Raw genomic sequence first — 17,465 nt, 5'->3', positions numbered from 1 at the left:
TAAACATCATAGCTTTTATATCTATTAGTCAAGGGAGAGCTTTTTCTTACATAAACACAGCACTCAAAACATGGCGTGTTTTGTATAAATATCGGAGTTAAAACCTCATTTTTAATCACTCAGAAAATGATGTAAACAAGTTTTTCACAGCTGAATGAAGGAATAAACCCAGTGGGATACACATCTATTCCCTCAGTGAAACCCAGCCATGTGGAGCAAAGGAAGAGACGATGCAGGCTCATTTTGCTCTTTTATTTCTTGAATATCAGTGCAGCTCCTGGCCTTAAAATTTAAACACTGTCCCCTGACATCACAAAGCTCTCCTCCTGGATACAACAAAGTCAAACAGTGTGGTTAATCACTGCTCTTCATGCCAATTTTAAAATCTGCCTCAGCCTGAAGGGCTCCACATACAGAACCTCTTTATATGCGCAGTTTGAGGGTGATGACATCAAGTAGCAATCAGCCTAAGTGTCTATTCTTGCTGTCTTTTAGGGTTATGTTCAGATTGCTCAACACAGGAGTCCCCTGTGTTATCGCACTTAAAGATTATCACATCTCTTTCATTCCCAGCATTCAATTCACCTGACCATCTACCTCTCCCGTTTGTCATTTCAGCACCAGCCAGTAGAGGGCACCATCACAATACTGGATTGAGAAATTTGGATTTTTTTTGAAAGTTGCAGGTTATTTGGGTTCGCCTTTGTCAGCCAAACCTTATTCTTGTTTATAATAAAGTCTGAATTTCTCTCCATTGATGAAACTGATCTTTTTGTGGAACTTAAGTTATAAGTCTAGGTGTGGCAGGGCCGCTTGCGGGCTTGTTGAGTCATACTCACTTCTAGCTGTAAATCTGCTTGGGTTTAAGGCGACACCAGGATTTAATTTTTCACATAATACACTAAACTGTGAACAAAACAGAGAACATTTATTTTTTACAAACATCTTCGTGTGTGTGTGTGTGTGTGTGTGTGTAAAACACAATGTTTCTCACAGACCAACAGAGATGTAGATCTATAGTATCTGCATCATTCCCCAAAAGTCAGACTAAATCAGTGCAGATATAACATTCCTCTGTGCACAGGTATGTGAGATGTCACATTAGTTCACAAAAAGGCAGAGACACAACCATGAAAAAACATACTTACCATAGTGGTAAGTAAGCTAATTCAATAATATGATTATTGTTGGATTTGACTGCTTTGTCTTATTCATTCAGTCATATTTTGAAACACATGAATAAATAATTAATCAACACACTGTGTGATATTTCCTGTATTGTGTTGGCTAACCTCTCAGTATGATTAGACAGAGATTCTGGACTGGATTTGAGCTGGTTTTGGTTGGTTTCAGTTCTCATTTAAAACAGTCATTGGTTGTTACACTGCAGTTTTGCTTGGTTTAACTATTTAGGATTCAGACTATTTATTAATTGAAAGTCACAATATAAGCAAATGTACAGTAGATGGGAAGAGGCTCCTAATGACAGCAATCATATAAATACATTTGGTTTATTGACCAACCCAAGGCAGATACATTTAAAACTCATTATAGTACCCTGCAGTACCCTGTTAAGAATTGCTGTGGCAATAAGGCAAGAACTTTGGAGGAACACACAGCACTTACTTGTGTACAGCACAGTATCATGTAGCCTTAAAGGATAAAACAAAATATGCTACCGCACATCTAACGTGGCCCAATAAGCTATAAAGAAGTACGTTTGTCTGTGAGTTTGTGTGTCCAGCGTTGGGGGTTATGGTGGAGAAAATGTTCCCCATTATGTCCAGTAGATGGGGCCATTGGGCTACCAAACTGTCATCAGTGTGTGTGAGAACGGAGAGGGTCCTCACAGCAATTCATATTTAATCTACTGTACACTTAAGTGTGTGTGTGATGAAAGGGGGGGGGTGAAGAATGCATTAAACAAGACCATTGATTTTGAACATAAAAGAAGTGAGCAGCAGAGATATGTGTTCGTTTGCCACAATCATTTTAATAATTTACAAAATCAATTTCAAACACCAGAATGGAACAAAGACAATAGACGGTGTAGGTTATTAGGAGTGTAATGCTGATAACTGCAAAGGCATTAAATTAAACTGAAAATATACAAAAAAATTTGGATTCCTGTATTACTTTCCGAAGAACGCATTATGTGAAAATGTTGATAGAGTTGTGTGTTCGTGAAAGACCCTGAACATAAAACGAAAAAATTACAATGAAGTTTAGATTGTGTCAGTCCTTTAAAAGGGAAACGAGACATTTAAAACATACAATTGCTACATGTTCATTTATTTGACGCCTGTACTAAACAATTCCTCCCACATCGTTTTTCACCAGTGAAAGCATGAGTCACGGGATATTGCAGAGCTGTAGTGTCGACAATTATTGTATAGTGCAGATAGTTGTATTAATTCATCTCAGGCATTCAAAACAACATGGCACGTTTTTGAAAAGCCTGTAGTACTCCTCCTGAATCTGGAATGACATATTCAAAAGGGTGGGATTTAGATAAAAACACATCACTGTTATAATATAATATAATATAATATAATATAATATAATATAATATAATATAATACAATATAATACAATATAATACAATATAATACAATATAATATAATATAATAGTTATTAGTTGCAACTTTTCCAATCAAAATAAGAATGCTGCTTACTGGTAATACTTTAGTGTATTTTTACTGTAAGTAAGATTTTGAACGCAGGACTTTTACTTGTGATGCATTTTTTCCCTTTTCGTTGTGGTATTGGTACGTTAACATGAGTGCAAAAAACCCCAAATCAAAAGAAGCTGAACCAAAATGAGAATGTTACCTTTCTGGACAGGACGCAGAGGAAGATGAAGATGAACATCCCCTGGAAGGCGTTGGTGATGGTGAATAGATAGGCAGTGAGGGTGGTCTCCTTGAGGATGTGCAGCACACCAAAGGTCCAGGTGGCTCCCAGCACGAACAGCAGAGCCAAGGCACCTCGAGCGCAGGACCTGCGGACGATAACGCTGATTTTAACAAAGTGTGGGTGAACCAGAAAACTAATTGTAATTCAATACCGCAAGGACGCCACCTGATACCATATTAATGGACCAGATAAGGAACTTACAGCTTCATTTTCAACATTCTTTTGACCTTCTCAACAAGTGTACGAATAATCCTACCTGATGTTTTCATAGTGGCTGATTTCAGGCTTTTTCACAGCAGTATGCCGGTACACTTTGTAGATGATTACTCCGAAAGCCAAGAGATTAACCTTTAGTGGAGACCGACCAAAACAACTATGATAAGCAAACGCATTCATATGAATATTTAACTTTAAAACAGTATTTGTTTATTTCACCTGACACTTCAGTCAGTTCACATTAGTCACTTCTGTCAGTTTCAGGATGTTACAAAGACATCCGATCTCACCAGAATGATCAAACACGCAGGCCCAATGAAACTCCATATGAAGTGGTTCTCTGTGCTCAGCCAGCACCTACAATACAGAAAGTACAGAAAGAACACATTTAACACCTTTATCAACTGATTGTGCGTTTTAAGATCCCTTTGTTGCAATAATCCCCCCTCCTGCAGAAGCAATACTCTATCATTTTACCTTTCTAATCTGTTCTAATCTTAATAATGACAATATCGTATGGGCGAGTACATTCCCACCTTATCTTAGAGAAAAGATACCTCTGCTCTGCTCTGAGCAATCAGCATGTTTTGCAAAACCTTTTAATTACCAATCTTTTAATTATATTTTGCATTAATAAACAACAGGCTTACTTTTATTCATGGATTTCTATTCAAACTCTCCGTAACCAAACCCTTTCAGAATATCTTGTACACTAATTCAGTTATTACCTTGATCTCTACAAGGCAAGGCAGTCAACTTCTTTTACGTTACCTCAGGCCAAATTTAATCTCTGTCCCCTTGTATTTATAATTGATGCAATTTGTTTATCTTTCCTCCCTGAAAAATGTAGAATTTAGTTTAATAACAGGTCTTTGTAAAAGCCTTTGTCTTCCCACCTCTCTGAGCAAAAAAAAAAAAAAAAAAAAAAAGCTCAAACATTTTCCACTTACACTTTATCAGTGCCGTAATACTTGGAGCCGAGGGTCGCTGAGATGGCCACCACCACTGCCGGGCTTCCATAGCCGAAGATGTAAAAGTTACGGTGCAGGAAGCCTTTGTTGTAGATGACACCAACCACTATTAAGTACAGATGGATGCCCTCGATGCACATCCAGGCAAAGGCCGCGAGGAAGAAATAGTGCAGCAGCCCTGCAATAACAGAGCAGAAAAGCTGCCAAGAAACAGACAAAAGAAAACAGAGAGAGAGAGAAAGAAGTTAATGATGTATAAAAATACAGTTATAACAAGCAAGAGTTAAAGAATAAGTGAGTGAAATAAAAGCATTCCATGTCCTCACGCTCCCTAACAGCTCAAATCATTGGGGGTTTCAATCAATGGCATGGCAGGATAGCGGGTCAGGTGTACACACACAGAGCTCACCTTGTGCGTGTTCATGTTGATCCCCACCAAGAAGATGAACTCGGCCATGAAGAGGCTGCAGCACAGGTTCTTGTGGATGGTCGTTCTGGTGCTCTGGATCTCACTGAAGAACCAGAAGGTGAAGATGCACATGGACAGACAGATGAGGGAGATGATCATCCCCAGCTGGGTGATCCGTGTCAGGATGGTATAGTGGGCCACCAGCTGATAAATAAATGGAAAGAGAGGTGTTTCATTCACAGTTTCACGGTATGCTGAATTTGTAATTTGTTGTTGTTTTCTGCTGGGAAATCGTTTGTTGGTTACAGCCTGGGGTTGCACCAATATGTTGGGCTCCAGACACACCGAGCCACTTCTGCCTCTGCTTTCTCACACATCAGTCAGTTTTCGCTTCATGAAAAAGGTCAGAAAAATGTGGTCTTTTTATTCGTTTAGCATAATACATCTTAATTATCGGAATTGTTTTTTTTTTTGTTTTTTTTATTAATACTTTATTTTTAATTACACTCTCTGGTTTTGTTGAAGCAGTGCTCCCAAATCTCAAATTCCCCACAACATGTGGGCTGAAAGTGAGTGAATTTGAGGGCACTGTTATAAATTTAAAAAAAAAATCATAACTGTATTTTTAAAAGCTGCAAGTGAAGATCTCCTAGAGCCTGTTAACTTGTCAATATGTATGTATGTATGTATGTATGTATGTATATGTACAGTGAGTTACTCTGCCTTTAGGGGCTCAGCATAACAGAGTTTCAATGTTTTTGTTCACTGGAGACTCTTTGTGTTGCATCAACTTATCAAGAATGTTTCCTGGGTGAAACTTAATACTTGGAAGTCTTAAAAAGAGGAATAAATGTGACTATATTGTGACTATATTGTATGAGGCACAATGTCTTAGAGTAGGTAAGCTCATTCATTCTATTTAAGACATTACTGTGTTTTTATAACAAAGGCTTTTATTTTTCCAAACGGAAGATTACTAGTTTCTTAAAATGAACAAACCATTTAAAAACCATTTAAAAAAATTGGATTGTCTCACAATGCATCATCACAAAGCTGAGATGTCTCTTCATGAGATGTGTTTTTTCACAGTATGCCAACAATATAGTCTATATTGTAAGCATAAAAAGAATATATCACTTGTTAAGAAGATAAAATATACCATATGGGATCATATGTACGTTAATCATTAGTTGAAAACCCCTTACTGTAGGCATTAAATAATTATGGGAGCATTAGAATAGGTTCACTTTATTAGAAAAAATATTGTCTCTCACATAAAACAAATAAATAGATTATTTTCTTAAGATGAAATTTAGAACAATCAAGGTCACCAAATCGTACAGATCTGAGGTTCACTGAAAATAAAGGTGTTCACCATGATCAGCCTTTTCCTTAAGATCGTCCTAATAAATAATTTAAAGCCCTGGTGGGAAAATGAACAGAAGGAAATACCTTTGCATTGCTACAGTTGTATTTTTAATGTATGATCACTCACGTTGGCTCGGCCGGACGACATGAGGACTGCAAAGTGTGTAAGGTGGTTGCAGGAGCAAGTGGTTGCGTTGCTGTCTATGTGGACGATCTTGCAGCCATGAGTGGCCCAGTGGCCCTGCAGGCTGTCCGGCTTGTACTCCCAGAAGGCGCATTTGGTCACATCAGCTTTAGTGTCGATGGGCTTTAGAGAATAGAGAGGAACAATGATGCCGTTAGCTGTGGACGTTGCTGTTTTCATTAGCTTTTGTACTGCACTGCTTTGCGATACTACACCACCAGGGGGTTAAAACATCAAAACAGCACTTAAAATGACTATACCTCCAGAGTCTGAGTGCATCAGGAAAAACATTTAACATCTTTTCATTCAAATGTATAAACTTAGTGTTGCTTTAGCATTTTCAGTCAGATTGTCAGTCATTGCTGTGTTTTGCATTGGCTCTTCTTATTATTCCTATCGTCTCAGAATTTTATGACTTCTTAAAAAACGAAATATCAAATAATTATCATACATGACTTTGTGCCAAAATGAACGGCACACGGTATAAAGGGCAGCCATGTGTGCTGCACACAGCACACCACGGGAGTGGCAGCTCACTGTCGGCATTTTTCTGGGAAAGGAATCTCATTGGGGTGTACAAATAAACAGCAGCCTGAATCCACTGACATGGCCAATTTTTATCATTAAAATTCACATGAACATATTCAAAACAGAGGTCAGATGTATTTTCTGTAAATTATTATGCGCAATTTTACACTAATAACGATGATTCACAAAACCACATTTGCGGTAAAATATTAACATTGTCATAAATAAAAGCCTTTAATATGTTTGCAGTCAGTTAGATTTGTATTTAGCCCAGTTGGTGTAACATTTATGATCTTTTTTGAGTCCAAATTTGCAATTTGTACCCCTGAATCACTAAATTTGTGTGTCTAAAAGGAACTGAACAGGTGCGAGCAAGAGAGGGAAAAAAAAGAGCAATGTGTCATGAGAAAATACCACTCTGCTAGCACAAAGTGGCTGCACGGAAATTGTAGCCCAAATTATTGATTGTTGCTCTTTAAAGGCAATTTACAGAGGATTTTCACTGCTCGACATAAATCAACACCTCCTTTGTTAGGCATAGGCCTCAAGGGTCCAACAAAAATAATGATTTCACTTTCTCATACATTTTAATTATCTTAAAAGAAAATACCAGTACATTAACTTTTAGGGTTATTTCCCTTATAACACGCTTTCTTCCATCATTTATTCACCTTTCCTCTTCCATTTCCCTTTAACTGAGAGGTCATTGCAGAAATACATAGAGCCAAATCTTAAAATTTCATAAAAATCTTACACAAGGCACTAACTTCTCCTCCCATGTGAGTTTGTTTAAATTTGACTTTAATGGAAACTCTGTCATTTATCGAGTTACTGCCAGAGTCAGTCTGGATAATAAAGAAGCCATTCCTCACAGCAAAAGAGACACAATGATGGTTCCAGTCTGATAAGGATATAGATGATAGGATATTGACGTTTCAAACCGAACAAGATCCTATTGGACGCTAATGTTGATAAATGAATCATTTATGACACCGAAAATGTAGCAGTGACTTCAAGGTAGCGGGGAAGTGAAGAAAACCTTCACCCAGTTTAAATTCAGTTAGTTTACAACAGAAAAAAAGACAATAACAAAGAGGACGCATCTCATGATCAAATCAATAAGATATTGAATAAGGAAGAATGACAAAAGCCAACTGGGTATAACCAAGCTACTACCCTCTAAAAGAATACCCCAAAAAACTCATAGTTAGACTGTTTTTTCTACACAGAAACACTGAATACATTTTGAAGGTATATATGAGGAGTGCCGGAGTGAAAAACTATGTAGCCAGCCTCAGCACTCTGTATAGTCTTTACCTCGTTGTGTCTCAGAGTGAAGGTGACATGGTCAACTTGGTAAACGTCAGCAGGTTTGACGGCTGCTGCTATGACTTGGGAGTTGACAGTGATTTCCCCTGTTCCTGCATACCGCGAGTAGTCGGTGACACCTGGGTCGCTGCTCGGCTTCAGGATGTCACTGACGCTGTCATATCGCACAAACACCACTGACACACTTCCTGATAGACATTAAAAAAAGTTGAACAAAGAGAGGAGGGAGTCAAACTTTTTAATCAAACTTTGGATTAAGTTAAGCCAGTAAATGAACACTTACTCTTAAGATTAATGTAGCGCAAAAAAGCCATTTGTCAAATATTAAATGTGCAGTCAGTGTGGCCCTATTTGACACTATCAATGTGCATATTTACCAATTTACCACCTTGACGGTAACTTCAGTGTCCAATAATATCATCTAACATCATAAATTCTGCATGTAACAGGGTATGAAGACAGGCTTTAATGTTAGATTCGATTTGTAAATAAACAGGAGTTTATACACCCAAATAGTTGCTGCTGCTTCTTTAATAGTTTCCACAAGGACAAGGTAGACTTGAAGATTTTAGGTTTCTCCGATTATATTGAAGCAAATTTCAATAATACACTCCCAAAGGCATCAGCAAGAAACAGACATGGGGGGAAAAAAAAAAGAAAATACGAATGCTTACTTTTTCTTTGGCGTACAAAATATGTGGCATATGGCAACACATAGCAAAACCGTACTCCCTGATCACCCAAGCATGCAGATGGTAACAACTTTGAAAAGGAATTTTTCATTTTACCGTCTCTTACACGTTTGAACTGGGCTACTTTACCATTTCTGTCCTCCTCTGGTCTCAGTTTTGGAGTGAGATTTATATGATCTCCTGCCATGGAAGCAGACAGTTTGGCTTTTGTGTGACGAGCATCAAATGAGAAGAGTTTCAATTCTGTTGTTGAGGGAAAAGAAAGTCAGGGATGTCAAGGAATTAAAAGTATGAAAATGACAATTATCCAAAACCTAATTTTTTCTGAACACCGGTGGGAATAAATGGCAGGACAATTTAATATAATTTGAGAGTCTGTGAGAGCGCTCTGTGTTAATAATTATCTTACCCATCTCGGTGGCTTTGATTTCGAGCTCTGTCGGAGTTTTGTAGCTGTTGGCCAGTGTCAGGGCACTTTCCTCCACAGTGTGTAGCAGCTTGGTGATGGTGTGTTCTCGATGCTCTTCTTTCATTCTGCTCCAAGCAACAAGTTCATCCTTCTCTACCAAGTTGCTTACTGCTGTCACTAATTTCTGTTAAAAAAAAATTTGTGACGTGTATAATATAGTCAAGCATGTAACAGCGTGCCTGTGCTGCAATATGGTTTTAATTAGGTATGGTTGGAATATTATGTAAAATGAAAAGATAAAATGAAAGATTTTATATATATTATATGGCAAAAGATAACATCTGCATGCAGCTTCATTGCAAAAGTGCTGAGGTCTCTAAATTGCCCTTTCCAGAACTGCACAGTATATGATAAGAAGGAACTGGATTTTATTCAATGCCGTTTTTTTCCAAAACCAGTTCAAAGCATAACTGCAGTTCAGGCAGAACACCAACTGGTGAATGAGATACAAGAATGGTAAACAGAGATTACTGTAAGAGTTGAGTTGATGACGGATGGTTTGACAGTGTGATCCTTTTCCCCGGCAGCCAGTTTTAATGCGGATCGAGACAAGGCCTCAACATATGCGATCACTTCCACTGAGGTGAGTTCGCCGGACGTCTGCTTGGCAATTTCCTTCAGGAGACTCTGGGGCTCCGTGAGGTTGCTCATCTAGGATGGGAGAAACAATTTTGTGGAGTGATATCACATTTCTGCAATGCTGTCATATTACATCCAATTCACGATTTCTTAAAAAAATGTTGATGTTCAGTTTTTCTCTTTGTGTTTTTTTTTTTTTTTTACAGCTGCTGTTTTTTGTTGGAGTGCATGTTTTTGCTAAAGAAAACAGGAATGGAATATCATTTTCACACACTATACTTATCTGGAAATTGCTATTCTAGACATGCATTCTGAGGCCTTGAAGCAAAAAATATTAGCTTTGATGATTTGTCAAAGATGACTTCAATAAATGTCTGCCTTTCTGAGCTCAACGTTCAGTTTAAGGCTAGTAAGCCTTAAATATTGATTTTCTGTATAAATGGTCATCTAACCAGAGTTAAATATTTTAATCTCCTTCTTTCTTTCTTTCTTCTCTACTATCCAGGAGGACAATCCTGCATGGTGACTCTCTCTACAGTGCCAACGCAGCACTTCTCCTAGTATTCTGTATTAAACATTATTTGACATAGTTGAAGAAAAACAGCCCTGAAATACACACCACCATGACACACTCACACAGCAGATATTAAAAAAGAAACAAGCCTGGAGGAAGTTTTTGAGTCAAAGTATAGCAAAAATTATTATTTTCTTTGTCTGTACATGGTGTTGTGTTGAATTGTTTCCTGCCTGTAGGTGGCGCTATAGAAGGTCCACAAATGCAGGTTGTGTTGTATTGACCTTGTGACTCAGGTTTGTCTTATTTCTCACCAACAGGGGGCAGTATCATCACATCTATATTTACCCCGTTTGGCTGAACTCCTGAGGTGTACTCACATATTGAAGTGTTTTGTTGACAGTCCTTGTGACGCACCCGATATTGTCATGGCAGTATTTTTGGGGATGCTCTGAAAAAAAAAACAAAAAAAAAAACAACCAATTACCAAAAGTTTGTCTCTGGCTGCTTAATTTATATCCATAGTTTCACTAGGATAAAGCTTGTCACATTAAAGTCTGAATTTCATAAAACTTGCACAAGCATAACATCACATGGCTCTCTTTGTGATCAACATTGCTTAAAACATCAGAAAATGTAAGATTGCACCCTTTACTTGATGTATTGCATAATAGATTCTCCACAAAAATGTTGAAAACGGCTAGTTCTGTGCTGTGTGTGGATGTGAGAGAAAGAAAGTAAAAAAAAAAAAAAAAAAAGATGAAGAAAGATGTACATCCCTGGATGTAAGTACTAGTGCATGAGTAGTGCGTATGTGTTGTGTGTGTGCATGTGCATGTCCATGTGTGCCCTTCCATCCTCGTACCGACCTTTACATCTTACACCTTTCTCCGGATGAAAGTGCTTGGTGCCTGAAGTTGGGATGTAATCACGCTGACAGGTGCAATAGAAAGATCCATTTGTATTATGGCAGTGTGAGTTCGGTCCACAGATCTGTCCTGACTTGCATTCATCAATATCTGAAAGATGCAAATGAGGAGTTCAGCTCCAATTAAAGAGAAAGAAAATGTGATTCAGGTGACACTCTGACAGGAAAAACAAAGAACCACTAAATACAGATGTTAACAGACACACATCCATACAGTATTTCTACCTGAAAATGGAGTGAAGATAATGATTTATCTAAAAGACTGTGGTGTAAGTAGTCCTACTCATAACATTCTTGCACATTTGGATATTCATAAATCAGCTCCTAAAATCGGCTACATGCCTCTCACTGTATTAAATGGTGTGTGCAACCCAGTTGGAAATCTGCAGAAATATTTTATGCTACAAGGAATAACGGTGCTGTTCTTCTATTGCGAACGGAGCAAAAGATCTCAGGTGGTTACACAGAATAGCAAATGGAGAGAAAGTGAAAGGTCGAGGGAAAAATCACCTCCAACATGTCTATCCTCCTTAGTACAGTGAAAGAGAATACAGTTCACACACTCGCAGCCCTGCCGCCTTCACAGCTGTGTGGTAACTGCTTTCACACTTACTCATATGAATGGTATCTTGCACAGTTGCATGTGAGGGCCTCTGTCAGTACAGTTTATAATATGTAACTGATCATTACAGCATGTGGCCAGAACAAATTGGTACACATTTATAATACTGAGTCAGTCAAGTGGACATTACCGGTACATCCAGTGCCGTCGTTGGGCTGGAACTTGGCCAGTCCTGTCGATGTGTATCCAGAGACGCACGTACAGTAGTAGCTACCCGCTGTGTTGGTGCAGTTCCCCCTCTCCCCGCAGATATTAGTAACATTCTGGCACTCATTGTCATCTGTGGTGAAAAGATGAGGATAAAAAGTAAACGGGGTTAGTAATTTTTGGCCTTTTTACAAAAACTAATTGGAGGGGCAAAGAAAATACAACAGATTTCACTGTCTGCTTTCATGTTGCTGTGATTTGCAGTGGATGATACCTACTGACCAGCAGGCCAGAAAAGCAGTTCAGGACTACAAAGACATACTTCTCATTTCTGCTATAAAAAAATCATTAAACAGAATTCATATTTCGAAAAAAAAAAAAATCTAACAAAGTAAAACTTTTGTTTATCTAATCTTTTATTTGAACAAGGATATATTTTTTATATTCTTGGACACTATCAAAGTTATTTCATCGATTGATGCTGTTTAATGCGTAGTATTCTCTGTGATGAAGTGCACTGCAATAGATTTGTTCTTACTTTTCTTCTGTCTACAATGTCTCAGCCCTCCTTTATGCTTAACTTCCTACATTTCCCACAAGGCCTTTCAATATGCCCTTGAACATATAGTAAGTAAGTAAAAAGCTTGTTCCATAATTTTCTTTTATTTGGAGATAATTGTAGTTGAGTAATGTTAATACGTCCAGGTGTTTCTTTATCAAAAAGTTGAAAGTCATCTGGATGAATTTCAGTCTGTAGTAGGTAAACAAATTTAAATCTTTGCTCCTGAATACATTTATTCTTCCACTAAATGGTTGGACTATCAGAAAGTGCTTCCTTTTTGACAGCAAAAACTGATCCTAATCCTTTATGTTTAACTTAAAATAGAACAGTAAGTTATCTCTGCTTGAGTAAAAGGATAACACCACAAGACGCCAAGATTACCACAAAGTGATTCTGCCATGGCGGCAGCATTTCTTATCACGAACATCTGATTTCCAAGAACAGAAACCAGAGCTAGTATTTACCCATCAGCTCAGTGGCGATGATTTGGTAGGATTATTTCTGGAGAAACGATGTTTATCTCTTATATTAATCCACATATTAACGTCCAGACATCTAACCCCATACAATCACCATGGAAGCATATTTCCAGATTCCCTCTATCAAACAGGGAATTTTTTTTTGGGGGGGGGGTCGCCTTGAGTGCATGTTCACACAAATATTGACTTGAACTGTCCTCCAGATATTAGATTACTATTTACAGTGGCTAAATTTGATCCTGATCCTGGTGTTGATTTGAGCTTGCTGAAGCTCAGTTGTGGCCTCTACTAGTTAGTCCAGTCTTGATTAAAGTTGTGGCTTGCTCCTTATGTGCAGTTTCTGTTGTTCACATTTGTGATTGCTGAGCAGTTGTTTGCCTGTGGTTGCTTCTGAGAATCTCAAATTACTTAAAATATTTTTCACTTTGTTGCTTTGTTGTTGGTTTAGAAAGCACCACATATAGAGCTGTTTGCTGCGGATGCTGCTGTGGCCCACAGGCTATAAAAAGGTGCTGTTTCAGCTTAATTTTCAAACACATCTTCCGTCTGTGGTCTCTTTGTTTGTTGGAAATGACCTGGTAAGACTTTCCACTGTTGTTTTCTCTTGTCTAGGTATGATGGACACTGTGTTCTTCCTCTCCTCTGTACCTTTTGCACAAAAGCTGTCCGGGAGGGGAAATCCTCTGCTCTGATGAGGGAGGTGACTGTATCCAAAGGGAAAACGCCTCCATAACACACGGGACCCTTGAACCGTCATTGTTGCACAAACATTGAACCCACATATTTCAAGATTCACTTTGATGTCTTGGTTTTATGTTAGAGTAAACAGTAGATACTGTGTACTTCCATGCTTTTGTCACTTTGCTGTTGAAAGAAGTGTTAAAAACGCGGAAAAGATCAGTGTAACAATTCTATGAATTAAATGCACCTTTTAATAGCAGCCTTTAACAACAAAAAACGGTAATGTGGCACGAACTAATTAATGGCAAAATCTGTGAAATTTGAGTAATAACCTAATTTCATTAACATTCGCTTAAAATTAACTCCAATTAACCAAATGAAGGTAAATTATTTTTGGTAAATTATTTTTTGAATCAGCTACTGCATAGTGTAGGGACTAAAAATTACCTTGAACTTCATTGTTCCATTTTGTTTTAAATGATTGTTTTAATAATTTGCGACTGTGTTTGTACTTCTCACATTTAGTTTCACTTTTGGCCCTTGAAAGGAGTAAGCGGTACTGTGATTGTGATCAGGATTGTTCAGGCAACAAAAAGGGTTCCAGGTATTCAAACAGCCCAGAAACTTAACTGGCCATTAAAAATGTTACAAGTAAAGCTGCCTTGTGGAGGTTTTTTCAATGTAATTGATTGCCAACTAGGTGCTCTGTTCCAAGCCACCACAGCTGGTCCAACAAATACAAACTGTGTCTCAAAGAGGGTATGGTGGACAAGAACACTTAAAGGTTGTTCCAAATACTCACTCAGGTTTTGCTTGAGCTCCCCCACATCGTGCCTTAATGTTTTGGAATGGCCAAATTAATTATTACAAGGGCAGTCACAATAATTAAAAGCAAACTTAGATGAAAAAAAAAAGAAATTCCTCTTAATGAAAGAATCACTGAGGTTGTTTAGTCCCTTCTGCGTTTGAGGACTAAGAAATTCAACAAGCTGGCTTTAAAATTGTCTTGCACGTGTTGTTTTTGTTAAGGCAAACCATCTCAAAGGTGTGAAATAATATCAGATAAACAGTTGCAGGAGAGCAATACTGAAGCAAGTATGCTGATGCTGTGTTAATCAAATGACTGCAGATAGTGTTTTATTGCCATTTATGTGTATCCCTGTTAAATTTTTTTCTAAAAACTGAATGGGCTGTTGTCATGAACAGGCATCTCAAGAAACGTCAACACATCAAGTGCTGAAAGATATTTTTACTTCCTGTTCTTAAACTGTTATTTTGCACTGCACAGTCAACCACCATGCTCTAGAAATGTTAAATTCACCCACATGTGTAAAAATGTCGGCCCGATGCTTCTGTCTGCTCATGAAGAGCAGTCACAAACAACAAAGGCTTCCAAAAATAGTCACGGCTTCCATGACAGACATGAGGCTGGCTGCACTCTTGCATCATTGTAAATTCTCAGTAGCATACAAGTTGCTTTGTATGTGTATATTCACCATTGCAAAATGTTGTTCCATCTCCAGTATATCCATGGTTGCAGAAACAGGCATGGTTTGATCCATTCAGGGCCTTGCACGTTGCAAGTTCGTGACAAGAATGACAAATGTCAGAGAGGCTGCATGGGTCCATCAGACTGGAGAGCCATGCTGTGTAGACACAAGTATCAGACACATGAGTGTGGAAGTTTAAGTTATACCATGAAAGTTTTTCTCAAAACCATTTTGTGATGCCACTACTGTGTTTTTTTTTAGCATGTGTGGTTCCAGTAAAAATTGTATCTTTATCTCTGTCTGCTACTCATGTCACCACATGGGATCCTTTGAACGAATCTATTGAACCGCAGTAAAGATATGTTTAGAATACAGCCTACGTTACAAAAATTCTGTTTTAAATGGAAAAAAAAAAACACATCAATTATATTTGTGTTTAAAAATTGTTGACAAATCTTTCATCAAGCTCAACCGCAGCCCCATCACATAGGACAAAGCCATCATTGTTAATCTGGAGACTGCATAAGTACACGTACATGTACTACTGTCTCCCTTTAAAACACCTGCCATGCTAGAGAATAGATAAGCTCACGTACCTGTCAAAACTACAAGTTTCATTGGTGACTTGAGTAAAGACTCCATACTTGCGCTGGGTCTGGATTTTACTTTTAGCACAGACTGTGGTGGGCTGGCTGGTGACGTAGTCCATTTCCTTGCATCAGTTTTCCTGTTTCCCTGAGCCGGGCCCTTCCTGTCTTGATCTTTAATCTGCTTTCAAAAACATGGAGCCTGTTTGCTTCACCAACAACACCAGACCAAAGCGCCTGACGTACTCTTGCCATTTGGTTCCACTACATATTTAAGATAAAAGAAGTTTTAACAGCATTCAGTCACATTTTTTTGTGCCATTGTTGACACTGTGACTTATGGCGCCATTTTGGAAGCATCCATGCCATTGTTCTCACTTGAACATGTACAGTAGACTATGTAAACACAGGCCATAACAACACCGGCGAACTTCACGGAAGGACGACCTCCTCCCTTCCGCAGAGGACTGTACACAAAATAACACACACACAAATTCCAGTGCTGCGTGTCTTCCAGTGACCATCTCCGTCTTCCTCAAACAGAGGCCTAAATCCTGTAATTCTTCCAGGCTTTTGCTGCTGGAACAAACTGGGGATACAAGCCTTTGAATTTGAGTTTCTATACCAACTAATGTAAAGCAGATTCTTGTTGGATGTTTATAGGGTTACTCACTGCCAAAATCCCCCCCAAAACTTCCTTCCTTATTGGGTCATATACAGCATCTATGAGTCAGACTTTGTTTAAAAGAAACGAAAGTGACAAAAAAATATTTCAAAGAAGAGTCACAACAATGGCTACATTTTCTAACTGCCTGATCACACACATTCAATGTGAAAGTGATCTATCGAAGTTACAGTGTGCCATTTACAAAGTTGAAATATTGAGCAGTTTACTATTATTCACTTTTCTATGCAGTGCCTTAAAAAGTGTTTTTCAATCAGCACGTTAGAAATATTACTGGTGTTGTACAAAAGCGGCTGTGTAAAAAGAATTCGAGGAGCCCTTTACATACTCAGTGTGCCTGTGAAGATAAGCCATAAAAACAATGCATTTTATAATTGTTTCTTTGACACCTGTCATGGACTAATGACCCCATTCTCTGTGCAGGAAATGAGCAGGGCTGTTTAGTTTTTGTTCCTGGGTTACTGACCCACACAAAGCAAAACTGTAAGAAGCAACTTACCTACAGTAACAGCACGTCAGTTTTAAGATTTTCCTCTTCCTTCAAAGCCTCAGAACTATCCATTTCAAGTCCAGACGTTTATAATTTTGCTAATTCGCCACGCCCAGGACTGTCAATACTCTGTACAATAATTGTTGTTTCAAAGTAGAATTTAACAGGCAGTGGCACTTTGGAAATAGGTGAATTCAAATGTGTAACACTGACAAAAGTCCAAAAAGAGAAGTAGCCATTCAGGTGTAACTGAGGTCTTTTCAAACCACATTCTACTTTTTGGCACACAAACACATTCATTGATGAATAGTTTCACTTGGAAGATAAGTTCTTTGTTGACTGTATTGCAATCTGTGGAGGCGGTTTGAATTGCTTAGGCAAGGCGTTTAGTTTATTGCTGAGAAAGGCAGCTGCTTTGAATGACACCATTAGAAATGCACTGCATTACTGTCCTGGGAAAGTGCTTGGTGAAAACCACATCTGAATGTCTCGCTCTGACACTCTCCTAATAGTAAGGAAGGAAGTGATGTTGTCTCGAACAAACCTGGACTGATTGCACCCTTCCTCCTCCGCTTTTTTTGTCTCAGGAAATCTCTCATTTAGCGAGAAATTCGTAAA

General features: G+C 38.3%; 1 protein-coding gene across 1 annotated transcript; it reads right to left on the bottom strand.

Moving 5' to 3' along the window:
- Positions 1–1,987: 1,987 nt before the first annotated feature.
- Positions 1,988–15,754, bottom strand: adgrl4 (adhesion G protein-coupled receptor L4). The gene is made up of 16 exons (XM_070832141.1): positions 15,682–15,754; positions 15,092–15,241; positions 11,857–12,006; positions 11,046–11,195; positions 10,557–10,627; positions 9,555–9,734; positions 9,024–9,207; positions 8,744–8,857; positions 7,911–8,110; positions 6,009–6,188; positions 4,514–4,717; positions 4,084–4,304; positions 3,424–3,490; positions 3,174–3,265; positions 2,834–3,002; positions 1,988–2,478 (listed from the first exon to the last, which is right to left on the bottom strand). Exons 1-16 carry the CDS (start codon positions 15,725–15,727, stop codon positions 2,416–2,418), a joined length of 2,241 nt encoding a protein of 746 aa, XP_070688242.1. The 5' UTR covers positions 15,728–15,754; the 3' UTR covers positions 1,988–2,415.
- Between the last annotated feature and the right edge of the window lie 1,711 nt (positions 15,755–17,465).

Source organism: Pempheris klunzingeri, chromosome 6 (assembly GCF_042242105.1).
Source record: "Pempheris klunzingeri isolate RE-2024b chromosome 6, fPemKlu1.hap1, whole genome shotgun sequence".
NCBI classification, from domain to species: Eukaryota; Metazoa; Chordata; class Actinopteri; order Acropomatiformes; family Pempheridae; genus Pempheris; species Pempheris klunzingeri.
Note: the sequence above shows the minus strand (reverse complement) of the source record. Positions and strands in the feature narration are given on the sequence as shown.